The 18,003-nt window shown below is 46.6% G+C and overlaps 1 protein-coding gene across 15 annotated transcripts in view; it reads right to left on the minus strand.

The window, feature by feature from the left end:
* The window catches only part of EXD3 (exonuclease 3'-5' domain containing 3), a 503,600-nt gene that overhangs the window by 448,962 nt on the left and 36,635 nt on the right, over positions 1-18,003 (minus strand). Inside the window, exon 1 of one of the 15 annotated variants that reach the window (XM_073556074.1) lies at positions 16,059-16,185. The exons of 13 other annotated variants lie outside the window; for them this stretch is intronic. Coding sequence is in view for 1 of the 2 variants with exons in the window: in XM_073556079.1 (XP_073412180.1) it covers positions 16,059-16,064 (6 nt within the window). In the remaining variant the exon portion in view is untranslated. Of the gene's footprint in view, positions 1-16,058; positions 16,186-18,003 lie in introns of those variants that run through there. One more of the 15 variants, XM_073556079.1, reaches the window with a different exon arrangement.

Consider the following 18,003-nt stretch of genomic DNA (forward strand, 5'->3'; position numbering starts at 1 on the left):
GAGTTCTAGTTCTTCACTTAAAAGACCCCAAATTTAAATGTGACCAGAGATAATTGGGGTTCCAACTCTATATTTTAACCCCTTTCTACCATCTGACGTGCTATACCGTCCATGTGACCCGGCACAAATAGACCATGGATGGTATAGTACGTCACAGAGATCGGCTGCGCACACGGGTGGTATGAGACCAATCGCGGCCGGGTGTCAGCTGATTCTCACAGCTGACACCCGGCACTAAGTGCCAGGAGCGGTCACAGACCACTCCTGGCATGTTAACTCCTGAAATACTGCGATCAAACACGATCGCAGCATTCTGGGAGCAGACAGACGGCTTACAGCCCCACTACCTTTGGATTAGAGACCCCGCGGCGTGACGCGGGGTACCGATGTTGTTATGACGAAATCTGGGTTACCAGAGCTGAGAAACTTCCTGGTCATGCGCAGTGCATGATCAGGAAGTCTCTGAGGTAAGTGTGCAGAAAGTGCAGCGCAGACAGCTTCTATAATATGCAGATGCTGCTTCATCTGCATGCTATAGAAGCGATTAGCCTGCAAAAAAATGGTTGCCCCATAGTGGGACAAAGTGTAAAAGTTAGAATAAAGTAAAAAAAAAATTTTAAAATAATTGTAAAAATATTAAAAAAAATAAATAATAATAATAATAATAAAAAAAAAATCAATATTTATTCTATCACTAAATAAATATTTGAATAAACACTAAAAAATTATATAAATGAGGTACTGAGGTATTGTTGTAATCGTACTGACCCGAAGAATAAAACTGCCTTATCAATTTTACAACACACGGAACAGTATAAACACCCACCCAAAAGAAATTCATGAATTGCTGGTTTTTGCTCATTCTGTCTCCCAAAAATCGGAATGGAAGGTGATCAAAAAAGATCATGTGTCCAAAAATTATACCAATAAAAACGCCAGTTAGTCCCGCAAAAAATAAGTCCTCACATGACTCTGTGTGCCAAAATATGGAAAAATTATAGCTCTCAAAATGTGGTGATGCAAAAACTATTTTTTTGCAATAAAAAGCGTCTTTTAACGTGTGACAGCAGCCAAACATAGCCTCTTTCACACATCCTGATATTTCCGGTATTGGAGATGTCAGTGTCCTTGTCTGTAATACCTGCGGCACACGTGTGGCATATGTGTGCCGCATCAGTACAACACGGACGGGCGCCAGGGAAGAAGAACTGCAGTAAGCGCTGTACCCCGGCGCCGGGTATTGAACACTGCTCTCATCATTCTCCCCTGCTCTGCCAGCGATCGATCGATCGATCGATCAGGGGAGAATGGTGAGAGTTACATTTAACCCTTTAATGACCGCCGACACGCCTTTTAAAGGCGGCAGTTAAGGGTAATTAAACCACATCAGAGGAGAGAGAAATGGGGTCGTCCGAGCACCCCCCCGGTACCTCCATTGTCCCTGAAGGCCCCCCTGAAGTCCCCCGGGCCACCGGCTTCTTCCAGGAGAAAATGGCAGGCGCATGAACAGTGCGTCCATCGAGATCTGTGGGCAGGCACCCGGCAACAATAGATATTGGTTAATTTTGATCACTATGATAGACCCTATCACAGTGATCAAAATTAAAAAAAAAAATAGTAAAATCAAACCTCCTTTTATCACCCCCTTAATTAGGGAAAAATAATAAAATTAAAAAAAATGTTTATTTCCATTTCCAATTAGGGTTAGAGTTGGGCTAAAGTGAGTTGGGATAAGTTAGGGTTGGGGCTAAAGTTAGGGTTAGGATTACGGTTGGGACTAGGGTTAGGATTAGGGTACCGTTACACTTAGCGATGCACCAGCGATCCCGACAACGATATGGATCGCTGGTGCATCGCTAAGTGGTCGCTAGTGAGCTGCCACACAGGCAGATCTCACCAGCGACATAGCAGCGGTCGGGGGTCGCTACTTACCTGTCAGACGATGCGATCCTGACGTCCTCCCGCCCGCGTCCACGCGTCGCTCGTCGGCGCCACAAGAAGCCCAGCAGGAAGCGCCCGACGAGAAATGATCCAGGACGTTCTCGCGCGACCAGCAATGAGCAGCGGGGGAGCCGGTCGGAGGCAAGTATCAGACATAGCGATATCGCTAGCAATATCACTGCTACGTCACAAAATCGGTGACTTACAGCGATATCGCTATGTTTAACGGGGGCTTTAGAATTGGGGGTTTACGCTGTTTAGGCACAACAGGAGCTCTTCATACGCGACATGGCATCCGATCTCAATTCCAGCCAATTTTGCATTGAAAAAGTAAAACTGCACTCCTTCCCTTCCAAGCTCTGCCATGCGCCCAAACAGTGGTTTACCCCCACATATGGGGTATCTGCATACTCAGGACAAAATGTAAAACAACTTCTGGGGTCCAATTTCTCCTGCTACCCTTGGAAAAATAGAAACAATTGAATCTGAAGTAAATTTTTTGTGAAAAAAAGTTGTTGTTTTTTTTTTTTTTTTCAAACATTCCAAAAATTCCTGTGAAGAACCTGAAGGGTTAATAAACTTCTTGAATGTGGTTTTGAGCACCTTCAGGGGTGCAGTTTTTAGAATGGTGTCACTTTTGGGTATTTTCTATCATATAGAACCCTTAAAGTGACTTCAAATGTGATGTGGTCCCTAAAAAAAAAAAAAAAAATATGGTGTTGTAAAAAATTGAGAAATCGCTGGTCAACTTTTAACCCTTATAACTTTCTAGCAAAAAAAATTTGGTTACAAAATTGTGCTGATGTAAAGTAAACATGTGGGAAATGTTACTTATTAAGTATTTTATGTGACATATCTCTGTGATTTTCAAAGTTTTTGCCAAATTTAAGTTTTTTTTTCCCACAAATAAACGCAAGTCATAGCAAAGTAATGTTACCACTATCATGAAGTACAACATGTCACGAGAAAACAATGTCAGAATCACCGGGATCCATGGAAGCGTTCCAGAGTTATTACCTCATAAAGGGACAGTGGTCAGAATTGTACAATTTGGCCTGGTCATTAACATGTAAACCACCCTTGGGGGTTAAGAAAGCCAAGATAATAACATGGGATACTAACGTGACAGGATCTGATCAGAGTTATATTACTTCTTGCAACAGAAAATATAGCAGCATGATAGCATCTGATGAGAGTGGAAGTTCTACCCTTACTCATGAGACCATAAGTATTAAAGTGGAAGGATAGGATGACAGTTATAACTCTACATTTAGTCAAGAGACCATAGGTATTAAAACCCCTTAATGACTTCCAATACGTCTTTTTACTGACCTGAGATATAAGAGAATATATAGCACCCCCCACATACAGGTGACAATCCAGCAGCTGTTGGCTGTACACTATAGCTGACAACTTGCTGCATCAGCCACAATCAGTGTTTGCACCGTCCATCTCTGTTTAACTACATCATGACTACATTATATAAATGGTTAACAGAGTGTGGGGGCTTCCTCTTTATCCCCATTGGTGCCCTCTGATTATGATTATGTGGTCCTGATGTTTGCCATGGCAATTCACAACCAAATAGCGGCCTTAGAGTCTGATGGCTATAGTAACATGTTCAGAAGTTACCAACATTTAGGGTGAGTGCACACGCTGCGGATTCACCTGCGGAGTTTTCCGTGCGGATTTGCAGGTAAAGTGACATGCGGTTTTCCTGCAGATTTGCCAGCGGTTTTCCCCTGCAGTTTGACACCTGGACAATGGAACAGGTCTCAAACCGCTGCGGAATCCGCCGGAAGAGTTGACATGCTACGGATTTTAAACCAAAATCCGCACCATGGGCACTGTGGTTTTGAAATCCCATTGGCTGTACAATGCCTGTGGAACTGCTGCGGATCCGCAGGGCCAAATCTGCTGTGGATCCGTAGCAGAATCCGCAGCGTGCGCACATACCCTAAGGTGGTAAAAATACACATTTTCATTTCTGTCATGTCATTTTGTATTAATTCCTGAAAATCACCTGAAGGGTTAATAAACTAACTGACTGCAGTTTTCAATATGTCATGGGGTGCTGTTTTTGAAGTGGTATAATTTTGGGGGGCTTCCCAATATATAGGACCCCCAAAGGCACTTCAAACATGGATAGGTCAATAAAAAAATAAATTTTGTACATTTCCTTGAAAAAAAATGAAAAATTACTGCAACATTTTTTAAACCTTCTAAAATGCAAACAAAATAAAAATATTTTACAAATGGTGCTGATGTAAAGCAGGCATGTGTGAAATGTTATTTATTAATGTTTTTCTATGGTACGACTATTTGGCTCCGTCACTAAGGGGTTAACATGGCAAGATCTGATGAGAGTTCTAGTTCTACAAAAGTACAAGAATCTGCAGAGATTTCTAGTCTTCTGCTACTTGGTATCCAAATGCAAAGATCTGATGAGATTTTGATTTCTACATCTTCCTTAAGTCTGAAAACACTGAAAATGTCAACACAAAAAGATCTGCTGAAAGATTTAGTTGTATTTTCATCTCAAGAGATCCTTTTGTAAAATTGAAGAATCTGCTAAGGATGTTCTGAAGAAACCATAATGTACGTATAAGGCTATGTGCACACGTGCGGAATTGCCGCGGAAATTCCGCAACACCCTGCCGCGGGAAATTCGCATGCGGAATTCCCAAGAAAAACTAGCGTTTTGCTAGTGTAATTAGCTTGCAGAATAGTAGCGTTTTCCAAGAGATCTGGAGCGTCACTTGGAAAACTGATTGACGGGTTGGTCACACTCGTCAAACATAGTGTTTGACAAGTGTGACCAACTTTTCACTATGAGGCTAAGTGCACACGTAGATTTTCCTCCTGCGGATTTTTCCGCGCAGATTTTAAGAAATTCGCAGGTCAAATGACCTGCATTTTTCCTGCGGATTTCTTCCTTTTTTATTTCGGGTTTCAAGTGGTTTTTGTGCGGTTTTCCACTGCGGTTTTCCCCCAGCGGATTTGGAGAATGGGGCAGGTGGAAAACCGCACCAAAGAAGTGACATGCTGCTGTTTTTGGACCGCACAAATACCACACGGAAAAAAACGCAGCGTCTGCACAGCGTTTTTTTTTCCAGTGATTTACATTGTACTGTAAATCACAGTGCGGATATGCAGCGTTTCTGCGCGGAAAAATCCGCTGCGGATCCGCAGGAAATCTGCATCGTGTGCACATAGCCTGAGGCTGCCTATGCTGCATCAATAGTAAAAAGATATAATGTTAAAAGTAATTTTAAAAAAATAAAAAAAATCGTGATATTCTCACCTTCCAGCGTCCCCCGCAGTGATCCCGATCCTGGCGATGCTCCCGGCAAGTCACGCTCCCAGCGATGCCTTGCGACAATGACCCCAGATGACGAAGCATCACGCGAGACCGCTACATCACAGGTCATTGTCGCAAGGCATCGCTGAGGTCTGGGTACATGGCGGGGGGACGCTGAAAGGTGAGAATATCATGATTTTTTATTTTAATTCTTTTTTTAACAGGGATATGGTACCCAGGGCTGGAGAAGAATCTCCTCTCCTCCAGACCCTGGGTACCATCCGGACATTTTCCGCTTACTTTGCGCATGGTGGGTATAGTCACATGCGGAAAGTAAGTGGAACAATGCATTGCTATGTGTGTGGAATCCCAGCGATTCCACAAAAATGAGCATGCTGCGCATTTTTCCGCAATGCAATTCCGCCACGGAAAAATACGCAGCATTAACACAGCATGTGCGGAATGCCAGTGAATACAATGGGTTGCGTTGTGCAAGTGTTTTCGCGGCGAAAAAACGTGGCAAAAACGCTAAAAATCCGCAACGTGTGCACATAGCCTAAGTGTATGTCTCCACGGTCAGTATATGCAGCGCTTTGGACGCAGCTCCGTCCAAAGCGCTGCCGGCTTTTGTACAGGCGGTGATTCCGCATGTGTTCATTGAACCACGTGCAATCACCGCATCCTATAAATAGACTGTAATATTTATCTTGCTGAGACTGAGACTGTGTCGCATGACCGATTACGCAGGGAAGCCGCAGGTGTCCCTGCACGCATATTGGAGATGGGATTTCATAAAATCCCATCCACTATGCTGTAACATCTAGCCGCTGTGGATTGGACACTGCAGCTGTATACAGCGTCCAATTCGCAGCGTTTCCTGACTGTGAAAACATACCCTAAGGAACTGCCGACATCTCTGGTTTTAGATTTATTTAAGGCCCATAAATGCCTCTGCTTGACAGTTAGTTTCTGATCACATTTATACGTTCTGATTTTGGCTTATAAATACTGATTTAAAAGACTGGAGTGGGAGAAAGATGCAGAAGTGGTGTATGTGTTTCTACTTTACTTTTCCCTCTGATTGTTCCACTCCTGATTACAAATACTGATGTAGGAAAGACATATATTCTTTATACTGGGTTAGCCAGTAGATAGAAACATTTTAAGATTTGGATGGTGGTTGATACCTTTTAATGGCTAAGTGAAAAGATGGTAACAAAATGCAAGCTTTCAAGACAGGGAGTACAAATGTCACGGGGTTACCGCAACAGTGTGAAGCCAGAAAACCACAGCGGTCTGATTGCTCCTACTCCGCACTGAGAAGAAGCACTTCAACTACATTTTAAATGTGTTTATTTCTTCTGGCAGAACAGGGGTGAATCGGCCATGTTGGAAATCCCTGTGCTTACAGCTGAGCTTGGTTTGCTGCTCTCTTCCCATTTATAATCTGGGTTCTGTTATAAATCCTTGTCAGGGTGGTTTCACAAGTCCTGATATTTCCGGTACCAGAGATATCAGTGTCCTTGTGTGTAGTACGTGCAGCACACGTGTGGCATCTGTGTGCCACATTAGGACCACACGGACTGCCGCCAGGGAAGAGCACTACTGTAAGCGCTGTCCACCGATGGCTGGTGTTGAAGCCGGCTTTCATTCATTCTCCCCTGCTCTCCGGCAGAGCAGGGGAAAATAATGACAGGTGTGTTCAGTACCAGCCGCCGGGGAACAGTGGCTTACAGAAGCGCTAATTCCCCGGCGGTCATCCGTGCATACGGAGGACAGTATGCACTGTCCTCCGTGTGCGTGTGTGAAAATGGACATGTATGCGTGTTTTGCACACGAACACACGATCCGTGAAAAAACACTGATATGTACATAGACCCATTCATTTGAATGGGTCTACGTGTGTCAGTGTCTCCGGTACATGAGAAAACTGTCACTACACGTACCACACTGACATGTGAAAGGGGCCTCAGAGCAAGCATTTTCTGCATGGCTAACAGAGGGAGAGGAGTTCATCTAAGAAGGAGAGTCGGAGGGGTTATCTTTGACCGTTTGGTTTGTATGTGTGGTAATTTCCTATTCTCTATTTTGGTCTATTCCTCTTCCTCCATGCCCCGATGCATTCCTCTGTTATATGTGAGTGAATATTTTGTATGCCTGAAGTTTTCTGTTAACCCTTGTTTCTTGGGTTGGTGTACTACAGTGCACAGCAGCGACCCTCTTCCCTGTGTAAGGGAAGAGAACAGACAGAGGGCTAACTCAAGAGATAAGGCAAGGGTGGAGGCCCCAACATATTCACCTTCAGAAATATCCTGGGGAGTAGGGCAAGCTAGGGCGCCCCTTAGTGTTAGGGACAGGGAAGGAGCCCCTGGTACTGAGTCACCCGACAGCTGTGTCGTGACAACAAACTTATGACAGCCTTTAATACTCTCAATGCAGGAATGAATTTGTCTCATGGATTTATGCCTTTCTACATCAAAGAAATGTGCTCCTCAGACCATTTGGGAGCATCACAATCATTGACTAGACCTCAATCACAGGACAATAAAACTTTCACACTCCTTATCTATGAACTGTTACAATATGTACAGCCACATCTGTTTGCCACAACTGTTTATCCCTCTCCCATAATGATAGTTCTGATTCATGTCACTTGTCTTATCTTTTTCATTATTCCTGTGTCCTGTTGTGTATTAATATGTAACTATGTGTGTGCTAGAAGTGTGAAGATTAATTTAAGAATTAAAACCAGAAGGATGAATACAGACTGTGCCCTGCTACCTGCCACCATCGCACTCTAACAAGCATCTCTATTCTTCCGACAGGTATGTCCATCCACCCAGCTCTCCTGCTCTCCTGCTGTCTGTCTATGAAGGACACACAGTGCGTCACCCAGCTTTGCACATAGACTTGCCTCTGCACCTAGCATTCACATGGTATGCCTTTCAGCTAACCCCAGCTTACCCCAGTGTTATTTATGACCTTGTTTACTCTGGCTTGATCATATACATCTGGTCCACACTTAATTGTCTGGCCAAGATGAGCAGAGACCACTCCTCTCTGCTTCACACCTGACTGCACTTAGTTGTACATATATTGCAGAGTACAAGTCTGCATAGACTTCAGTCTGCATTGTGATTGCTATAAGTGTGTGCTAGAAGTGTGAAGATTAATTTAAGAATTAAAACCAGAATTGGACCAGAAGGGAACTGAAGGTAATTGGACACAGTCACTGTAAACAATGTTTCTGTTTGTTTTCACTTTCACCCCAATAATCCTTCACTTTCTGCTAATTCCCCTAATCCCTACTCCTAGTAAGGAACTGTTCATCTCTTCTTCAATCCTCCCCATCCACCTCACCTCCGCCTCAAAACTGTTCCTTAACATACAATCCTCTGTCTCCAAACACAGACAGCCCCCTCATGCCCTCTCCTGCTCCCACCTGCTAACACTTTCTCTGCTCCTTCTCACTGCTGGTGATATCTCTCCAAATCCTGGTCCTCCTCACCACATTCCCACAGTCATTTCTACCTCCCATCCACGCTCTATCACAACCTTCCGTAACCTCTCCAACCTTATACCCATTCACCCAGCCCCCGCTTCCCCAGTCCCACTAACAGGAGCTCTGTGGAACGCTCGCTCTGTCTGCAACAAGCTTTCCTACATCCATGATCTTTTTGTTACTACCAAACTCTCCTTCCTCGCCATCACCGAAACCTGGCTCACCCCTTCTGACACAGCCTCTCCTGCTGCACTTTCGTATGGCGGCTTCCACCTTTCTCACACCCCCCGCCCCAGCAACAAACATGGTGGAGGAGTTGGTTTTCTCCTGTCAGATACCTGCTCCTTCACCCCAATCCCACTGCCACCCTCTGTTACCCTCCCTTCCTTTGAGGTGCACTCTGTGCGCATCTACTCCCCCTCCAACCTCCAACTGGCTGTCATCTACCGCCCCCCAGGGCCAGCCACCACCTTCTTTGACCACTTCACCACCTGGTTACTTCATTTCCTTTCCGCGGACATCCCTACTATCATCATGGGCGACTTCAACATCCCCATTGACACTTCCCTCTCAGCTGCCACTAAACTTCTATCTCTCACTTCCTCCTTCGGCCTCACTCAATGGTCTTCTACAGCCACCCACAAAGATGGCCACACACTGGACCTCATCTTCACCCGCCTCTGCTCCCTATCTAACCTCTCTAACTCACCTCTTCCTCTCTCTGACCACAACCTGCTCACATTCTCTTCCCTCTTCACTCCATGTCTACAATCCCCACCCCACAAACTTTCACACCCTCGCAGGAATCTTAAACACCTTGACCTACACTCATTCTCCGAATCCCTCCTCCCTCTTACAGATATAAGTTCCTTACACAATGCGGATGACGCTGCCGCTCTATATAACACCACAATAGCTGTAGCTTTGGAATCCGCTGCCCCACTTACACATACCAAAACTCGCAAAATCAACAGACAGCCCTGGCACACCAGCCTGACCAAAGAGCTGAGGCGAGCTTCCAGGGCTGCTGAGCGCAGATGGAAAAGATCCCACTCCAACGAGCATTTCATCGCATTCAAACAGTCCCTCACTACTTTCAAGACCACACTCGCCACAGCTAAACAAACCTACTTCTCATCTCTCATATCCTCCCTGTCTCACAACCCTAAACAGTTATTCAACACCTTCAATTCTCTCCTCCGCCCCCCAGCACCTCCTCCCTCCCCACTCATCTCAGCTGAAGACTTTACCTCATTTTTCAAGCAGAAAATTGATAACATCAGGGACAGTTTTGGTCAACAACCCCCAGAGCCCTTCCTCCCGACTTCCCAGCCCTCCACCTTCAAAACCAACTTCTCCACCATTACAGAAGATCGACTCTCCACTCTACTCTCAAGATCACATCTCACCACCTGTGCACTCGACCCGATCCCATCCCACTTCATCCCAAACCTCACCACAGTCTTCATCCCAACCCTAACCCATCTCTTCAACCTATCACTAACAACTGGTGTTTTCCCCTCAAGCTTTAAACATGCCTCCATCACACCTATCCTCAAAAAGCCCTCTCTTGACCCATCCTCTGTATCTAGCTATCGCCCTATATCACTTCTCCCATACGCCTCCAAGCTACTGGAACAACACGTCTACCTTGAACTGTCCTCCCATCTCTCTTCTTGCTCCCTCTTCGACCGCTTACAATCTGGCTTCCGGTCACACCACTCCACTGAAACTGCCCTTACTAAGGTCACCAATGACCTCTTAACTGCCAAGAGCAAGCGACACTACTCTGTCCTCCTCCTCCTGGACCTGTCGGCTGCCTTTGACACAGTGGACCATTCCCTATTATTACAGACCCTCTCATCCCTCGGCATCACAGACTTGGCCCTCTCCTGGATCTCATCATACCTAACAGACCGGACATTCAGCGTCTCCCACTCACACACCACCTCCTCACCTCGCCCCCTATCTGTCGGAGTCCCACAAGGTTCAGTCCTAGGGCCCCTGCTGTTCTCTATTTACACCTTTGGCCTGGGACAGCTCATAGAATCTCATGGCTTTCAGTATCATCTTTATGCTGATGACACACAGATCTACATCTCTGGACCAGATATCACCTCCCTACTAACCAGAATCCCTCAATGTCTGTCCACTATTTCATCCTTCTTCTCCACTAGATATCTGAAACTCAACATGGACAAAACAGAATTCATCATCTTTCCCCCATCTCACGTGACCCCCCCTACGAACCTATCAATTACAGTAAATGACTGCCCACTCTCCCCAGTCCCACAAGCTCGCTGCCTCGGAGTAATCCTTGATGCTGATCTCTCCTTCAAACCACATATCCAAACCCTTTCCACTTCCTGCCGACTTCAACTCAAAAATATTTCACGCATCCGTTCATTCCTCACCCAAGAATCTGCAAAAACCCTAGTCCATGCCCTCATCATCTCTCGCCTTGACTACTGCAACCTCATGCTCTGCGGCCTCCCCTCAAACACTCTCGCACCCCTCCAATCTATTCTAAACTCTGCTGCCCGACTAATCCACCTGTCCCCCCGCTATTCCCCAGCTTCTCCCCTCTGTCAATCCCTTCACTGGCTCCCAATTGCCCAGAGACTCCATTACAAAACCCTAACCATGACATACAAAGCCATCCACAACTTGTCTCCTCCATACATCTGTGACCTCGTCTCCCGGTACTTTCCTGCACGCAACCTCCGATCCTCACAAGATCTCCTTCTCTACTCCCCTCTTATCTCCTCTTCCCACAATCGCATACAAGATTTCTCTCGCGCATCACCCCTACTCTGGAACTCTCTACCACAACATATCAGACTCTCACCTACCATCGAAACCTTCAAAAAGAGCCTGAAGACCTACCTCTTCCGACAAGCCTATAACCTGCAGTAACCACCGATCGACCAAACCGCTGCACGACCAGCTCTACCCTCGCCTACTGTATTATCACCCATCCCTTGAAGATTGTGAGCCCTCGCGGGCAGGGTCCTCTCTCCTCCTGTACCAGTTATGACTTGTATTGTTTAAGATTATTGTACTTGTTTTTATGTATACCCCCCTCACATGTAAAGCGCCATGGAATAAATGGCGCTATAACAATAAATAATAATAATAATAACAATAATAATAATAATAATAACTTCAGATTTTGTGTTATTCTATGCCTGATGAAGAGTTCTGAGTAGTCTTGAAAATTTGCAATTTGTTACCATTTCTTTCAGTTAGCCATTAAAAGATATCAACCACTCAGGACTCTCAAATCTTAAAATACTGATGTAAAATTTCTCACTTATCAGCATGCAATGCATTTTTTTTTACTCAGCAGCTATTAGTCTTTTACAGCAGGGTTCCCCAACTCCAGTCCTCAAGGCCCACCAACAGATCATGTTTTCAGGATTTCCTTTGCATTGCACAGGTGAAGCAATTATCACCTGAGCAATACTAAAGAAATCCTGAAAACACGATCTGTTGGTGGGCCTTGAGGACTGGAGTTGGGGAACCCTGTTTTACAGGAACATTTACAGATTCACATCTTACGGAATTGAAAAATATCCCTAAAAATCGGATGCCGCTCTGATGGTCCATATGGCATCCGATTTTTTTTTTTTTTTTTTTTTTTACACAGAACCAATTTCAGAGGGAAAAACTACAGCATGTTGCAAATGTTTCCACATGACAAATACAGCTGAGAAAAAAAAATGCAGATCTCATTGAATAATAGTAGTCCGAGTGCAATCCCTTTTTTTTTTTTTAATCAGACAGCACTTGTCCGATTTATACGCTTACATTTACACATCAGCAGGATGAGACTGCTGAGACCTCTGTTTCTTGAAACCTAAATTTTAAACATATTACTAACTGCATAGTCTCTAAGATCTACATCTACTCACGAAAACTCCATGGAGATTTCCAGACTTAGGTCTATTTGAGAAACCTGAAAGATCAATTTCATGGGCCCTGAGGCCCACGATATCAATATGTAAGAATTGCTGAGGGTTATAGTCCTATCTCTAATCCAAAGAACCGCCATCAACATGGAAGAATCTGCTGAGAGTTATAGTTAAACAATAACAGTGGGGACATTAAATACCAATTTGACAGATCTGCTGCAGTTTCTTGCTAAGACTTCTAGTTCTACATCAACCCAAGCAGCCCCAAGTTGACCAACTCTGGTTTAAAGCACAACAATGAAAATGACAGGCGTCAGGGGACTGTAATCAGTAAGAAGCATTAGCGTAGCTACCGGGGGGGCGGTGGCCCCGGGCCCCGCGCTCTGAGGGGCCCACCGGAGCTACACTACACTACTATTCTGCCGCAGAGCAGGGAGAATTGATCTCCTTACTCTGCTGCCAGGCCGCTATGGGCCTCTCAGCCAGCAATGTCGTCCTGGGCTATTCTGTGCGCACAGGACCTGTGATGAGGTCACAGGAGGGGCGGAGTCAGGAGTCACATGATCTGGGGCTTCAGTGGCTGCAGGACTCTGCTGTGTTGGTTGTCATGGTGCTGGCTGGATGAGGTGAAGTTTCTGTGTGGGGTCAGGAGGGGTTTACAGGGTGGATGTAGCAGAGCCGCGTGTGTACGGGGTGTACGGAGGAGCGGAGCCGCGTGTGTACGGAGGAGCGGAGCCGCGTGTGTACGGAGGAGCGGAGCCGCGTGTGTACGGAGGAGCGGAGCCGCGTGTGTACGGAGGAGCGGAGCCGCGTGTGTACGGAGGAGCGGAGCCGCGTGTGTACGGAGGAGCGGAGCCGCGTGTGTACGGAGGAGCGGAGCCGCGTGTGTACGGAGTGTACGGAGGAGCGGAGCCGCGTGTGTACGGGGTGTACGGAGGAGCGGAGCCGCGTGTGTACGGAGCGGAGCCGCGTGTGTACAGCGTGTACGGAGCGGAGCAGCATGTGTACAAGGTGTACGGAACGGAGCCGTGTGTGTATAGGGGTTGCGGAGCGGAGCCGTGTGTATAGGGGATATCAGGTGCAGTAATAGGGACACATGCGGCAGCAGCGGCTCAGCATTGGGGTATCAGGTGCAGTAATAGGAACACATGCGGCAGCAGCAGCTCAGCATTGGGTATCAGGTGCAGTAATAGGGACATATACGGCAGCAGCGACTCAGTATTGGGGTATGAAATGCAATAATAGGGACACATACGGCAGTAGCAGCTCAGTATTTGGGTATCAGGTGCAGTACTAGGGACACATACGGCAGCAGCAGCTCAGTATTGGGGTATCAGGTGCAGAAATAGGGACACATACAGTAGCAGCAGCTCAGCACTGAGGTATCAGGTGCAATAATAGGGACACATACGGGAGCAGCGGCTCAGCATTGGGGTATCAGGTGCAGTACTAGGGACACATACGGCAGCAGCGGCTCAGCATTGGGGTATCAGGTGCAGTAATAGGGACACATACAGCAGCAGCGGCTCAGTATTGGGGTATCAGGTGCAGTAATAGGGATACATACGGGAGCAGCGGCTCAGCATTGGGGTATCAGGTGCAGTAATAGGGACACATACGGCAGCAGCGGCTCAGCATTGGGGTATCAGGTGCAGTAATAGGGACACATACGGCAGCAGCGGCTCAGCATTGGGGTATCAGGTGCAGTAATAGGGAGACACACGGCAGCAGTGGCTCAGTATTGGGGTATCAGGTGCAGTAATAGGGACACATACGGCAGCAGCGGCTCAGCATTGGGTATCAGGTGCAGTAATAGGGACACATACGGCAGCAGCAGCTCAGTACTGGGGTATCAGGTGTAGTAATAGGGACACATACGGCAGCAGCGGCTCAGCATTGAGGTATCAGGTGCAGTAATAGGGACACATATACTGCAGCAGCGGCTCAGCATTGGGGTATCAGTAGGAAGAGGGGTTTGTGCAGGTTGGAGATAGATGGTGATGGAGCTGGAATGAGAAGTGAAACGTGTCGTTGTTGTATTCTCTGTAGCCGAGTCCTGGCTGGAGGAGCCATCATGTCGGTCTGGGCCAGATGGAAAAGACGTGAAAAGTGAACGATTCCATCAGAAAGAACGTCAGCGGTAAGACACCAACTATAACTGTGCAGTAATCACTTATATGTTTTGTAGGACTGGTATTTACCACTGACCATATGGTGGTAATATCAATATTGGTCTTTATATAGGGATTATTTTCAGTAACAGCGCAGTCATCTCCTACATCCACTATTAGGGTGCGTCAATGAGTTGTAATCAGGGTTACCTGGTTAGGGGCCAACTCAGAAGTTTCGCCCCCCCTGAACCAAAACCTTAGCTACGCCTCTGGTAAGAAGGGTTGTTTTGAGTCCATCTAACTGTGCGTGACCCCTCCACATTACAAGACCAATAAGTGAAAAAAACAAATTCCTTAAAGGGAATAAATTGGTGCCCCTCCTCCAGTCCCGACATTTACAGGCACTTGCAGATTGTATCTTTCTCTGGAAGACAAGAGAGCTGTTTTGGTGAACTCACGACTCCCCACAGGGGGATATGTCTAGATCAATCCCATAAATCAGACAAAAAGTGATCTGTGGTTGGGGAAGAAAAAAAGCCATTTGCAGAAGAGCAAAAACCACACACACACACACAGCACGGAATTTAGATTAACCCCCGCACAATCGTCCCGGCTTCAAGGAAAAAGGGTCCAGCTTCAACCATGATCTGGGAAGGGGAAGTCAGGCTTTAATTAGCTATCACGATGAGACATGAGGCAGTAATGAGAAAAACAAACAAGAAAAGAAATGATTTGTGGTTGCATAAGAGGAAAAAGAGAAAAACCACAGGCAAAACTAAACGAAGGTCTCACATGTGAAGGCCTCCGCCGCAAGATCCAAATCTGACCATTATTCACATAGGGTCGGGATCACACATGCAAGAACCACGGCCGAGTCTCGCATGTTAATGCCCGGCACTGCCGCCGGCACTCGGATCGGAGCGTGCGGCCACATAGCAATGCATGCAGCCGCATCCTCCGCTCCCGAGTGCCGGCGGCAGTGCTGGGTATTAACATGCGAGACTCGGCCGTGTTTCTCGCATGTGTGATCCCAGCCTAAACCTTACTTATATCTGGAAACCTTTGGCAACTTTCTGCTGGATGTTTTTAGTTTCAATTGCTTATTTTTAAGATTTCTGCTTGTTGTGAATGAATATAAATATTCTTGTTTACATTCAGAGGCTAAAAGCCCATCCCGATCTAGCCCTGCGCCCACAGATTCACTACAGATTATAGTTAAGTGAGTTATTCTCCTTCATCAACATTATGCAAGTACTATAGGTGTAAGAACTTTCTTTTTTCCCACTTACCAGCATGCATTACTCCTGCAGATGTCCAATGGCTTGCCTGTCCTGAACTTAAAACACACAGAAAGAAGAGCAAAAGCACAGTTGAAGGGCACCCCCACTAGTGGCAAAAGGGAAAGAGACCTGCTCTACCCCTTCGGACACAGATGAAAAAGGCTTGCCGCTTTCCTATCAGGGCCAGGGTGTGCCGGGGCTTGTTCCGTGTGTCTCTTGTCCAGAGTAATTACCTGGCTATTTAACCAGTTGATTGCTGCCGATTAAAGCTTTGCTGATGTAGTGTGTGCTTGCTCATTGCTCCTTGTCTGGTATTCTCATCTTTGCTGCTCAACCTAGGATTTGTCTTCACCATCCGTTTATCTAGCCCTTTTGTCATGATCCACTACCTTCTTGGAATATTGACCTTAGACTTCCTGACTACGTCTTTATCTCACCCCTGTCTATTGGCCCCGTCACACTAAGTGAGATCGCTAGCGATATCGCTTAAGCGTCACCGATTTTGTGACGCAGCAGTGATATTGCTAGCGATATCGCTATGTGTGATACTTACCTCCGACCGGCTCCCCCGCTGTCTATCGCTGATCGCGCGAGAATGTCCTGGGCCGTTTCTCGTCGGCCGCTTCCTGCTGGTGCCAACAAGCGACGCGTGCGGGAGGACGTCTTCATCGCCGCGTCTGACAGGTAAGTAACGACCGCCGACCGCTGCTGCATCGCTAGTGAGATCTGCCAGTTTGGCAGCTAACTAGCAACTATTTAGGCTGAGTTCACACGTGGCGTTTTTTTCGCGTTTCCGCGGCGGTTTTAACCGCGCGATTTTGCCGCGAAAAATAAGCATCCCATGCATTCCTATGGGATTCCGCAATGCTGTGCTAATGCTGCGGTTTTTACGGCGGCGGAATCGCTTCACGGTAAAAAACGCAGCATGCTCATTAATTTTGCGGAATAGCGGCGATCCCGCACCCATAGGAATGCATTGTTCTGCTTACTTTCCGCATGTGGCTGTGCACACCACGCAAAAAGTAAGCAGAACAATTGCGGATGGTACCCACGGTCCTGAGGAGAGGAGACTGTCCTCCGGGCTTTGGGTACTATATCCCTGTAAAAAATAGAATTTAAAATAAAAAATATTGTTATTTTCACCTTCCGACGTCCCGCGCAGCCTTCCCGCCTCTCTCCACGCTCCCGTTCCCAGTAATCCTTCGCGAAAATGCCCGCGATGGCGTCCGTTCTCGCGGGATCGCGACGTCTCGCGGTTATTTGCGAGACGTCGCGATCCCGCGAGAACGTACGTCATCGCGGGCATTTTCGCAAAGGATTACTGGGAACGTGTTATGAATGAGTCACCGAGGAGGAAAAAACAAAAAGCAAGCTAAGCCCAGAAAACCGGAGAGGTTGGTAACTAGCGGATTGCAGACCCCTGATCCTATCCAAACAACTAGCAGTAGCCGTGGAGCGTGCCTACGGTGGTCCTAGACGCCTCGTCACGGCCGGAGAACTAAATAAGCCTAAAGAAAGAAAGGGAAAATCTAAACTGCCCCAGAGCAGACCCCAAAGCAATAGACAGCCCCCAACATGTATTGTCGGTGAAACAAGATGAAAACACAAACACAGATAGAAAGATAGGCTGAGCAAACGATGGGGCCCTCACTAACTAGAAAGGACAGGAAAGAAAAGCTGCTGTCTGCAATCACGCAAAAAACCCTGCCAAAAAATGTCCAACACGTCTGATAGAAAAAGGCCCTGAAGTCGCTAGACTTCAATTCCCTATATCAGCACTCAGGTATATTCTGAAGACAGAGCAAAAGAGATCAACTGATCAGAGACAAAATGGGGATTCAGCCCAGTCCCAGCCAGGGCTGGCTGAACACAAAAACTAAGTAAACAGATGAAAACTCATATGAACAATAGCATAGAAAACTTAGCTTTAAGAAGGCAGGAACCAAACTGGAAA

This window comes from Dendrobates tinctorius, unplaced genomic scaffold, assembly GCF_039654945.1.
Source record: "Dendrobates tinctorius isolate UK_male_01 unplaced genomic scaffold, ASM3965494v1 ptg000231l, whole genome shotgun sequence".
In the NCBI taxonomy this organism is placed as follows: Eukaryota; Metazoa; Chordata; class Amphibia; order Anura; family Dendrobatidae; genus Dendrobates; species Dendrobates tinctorius.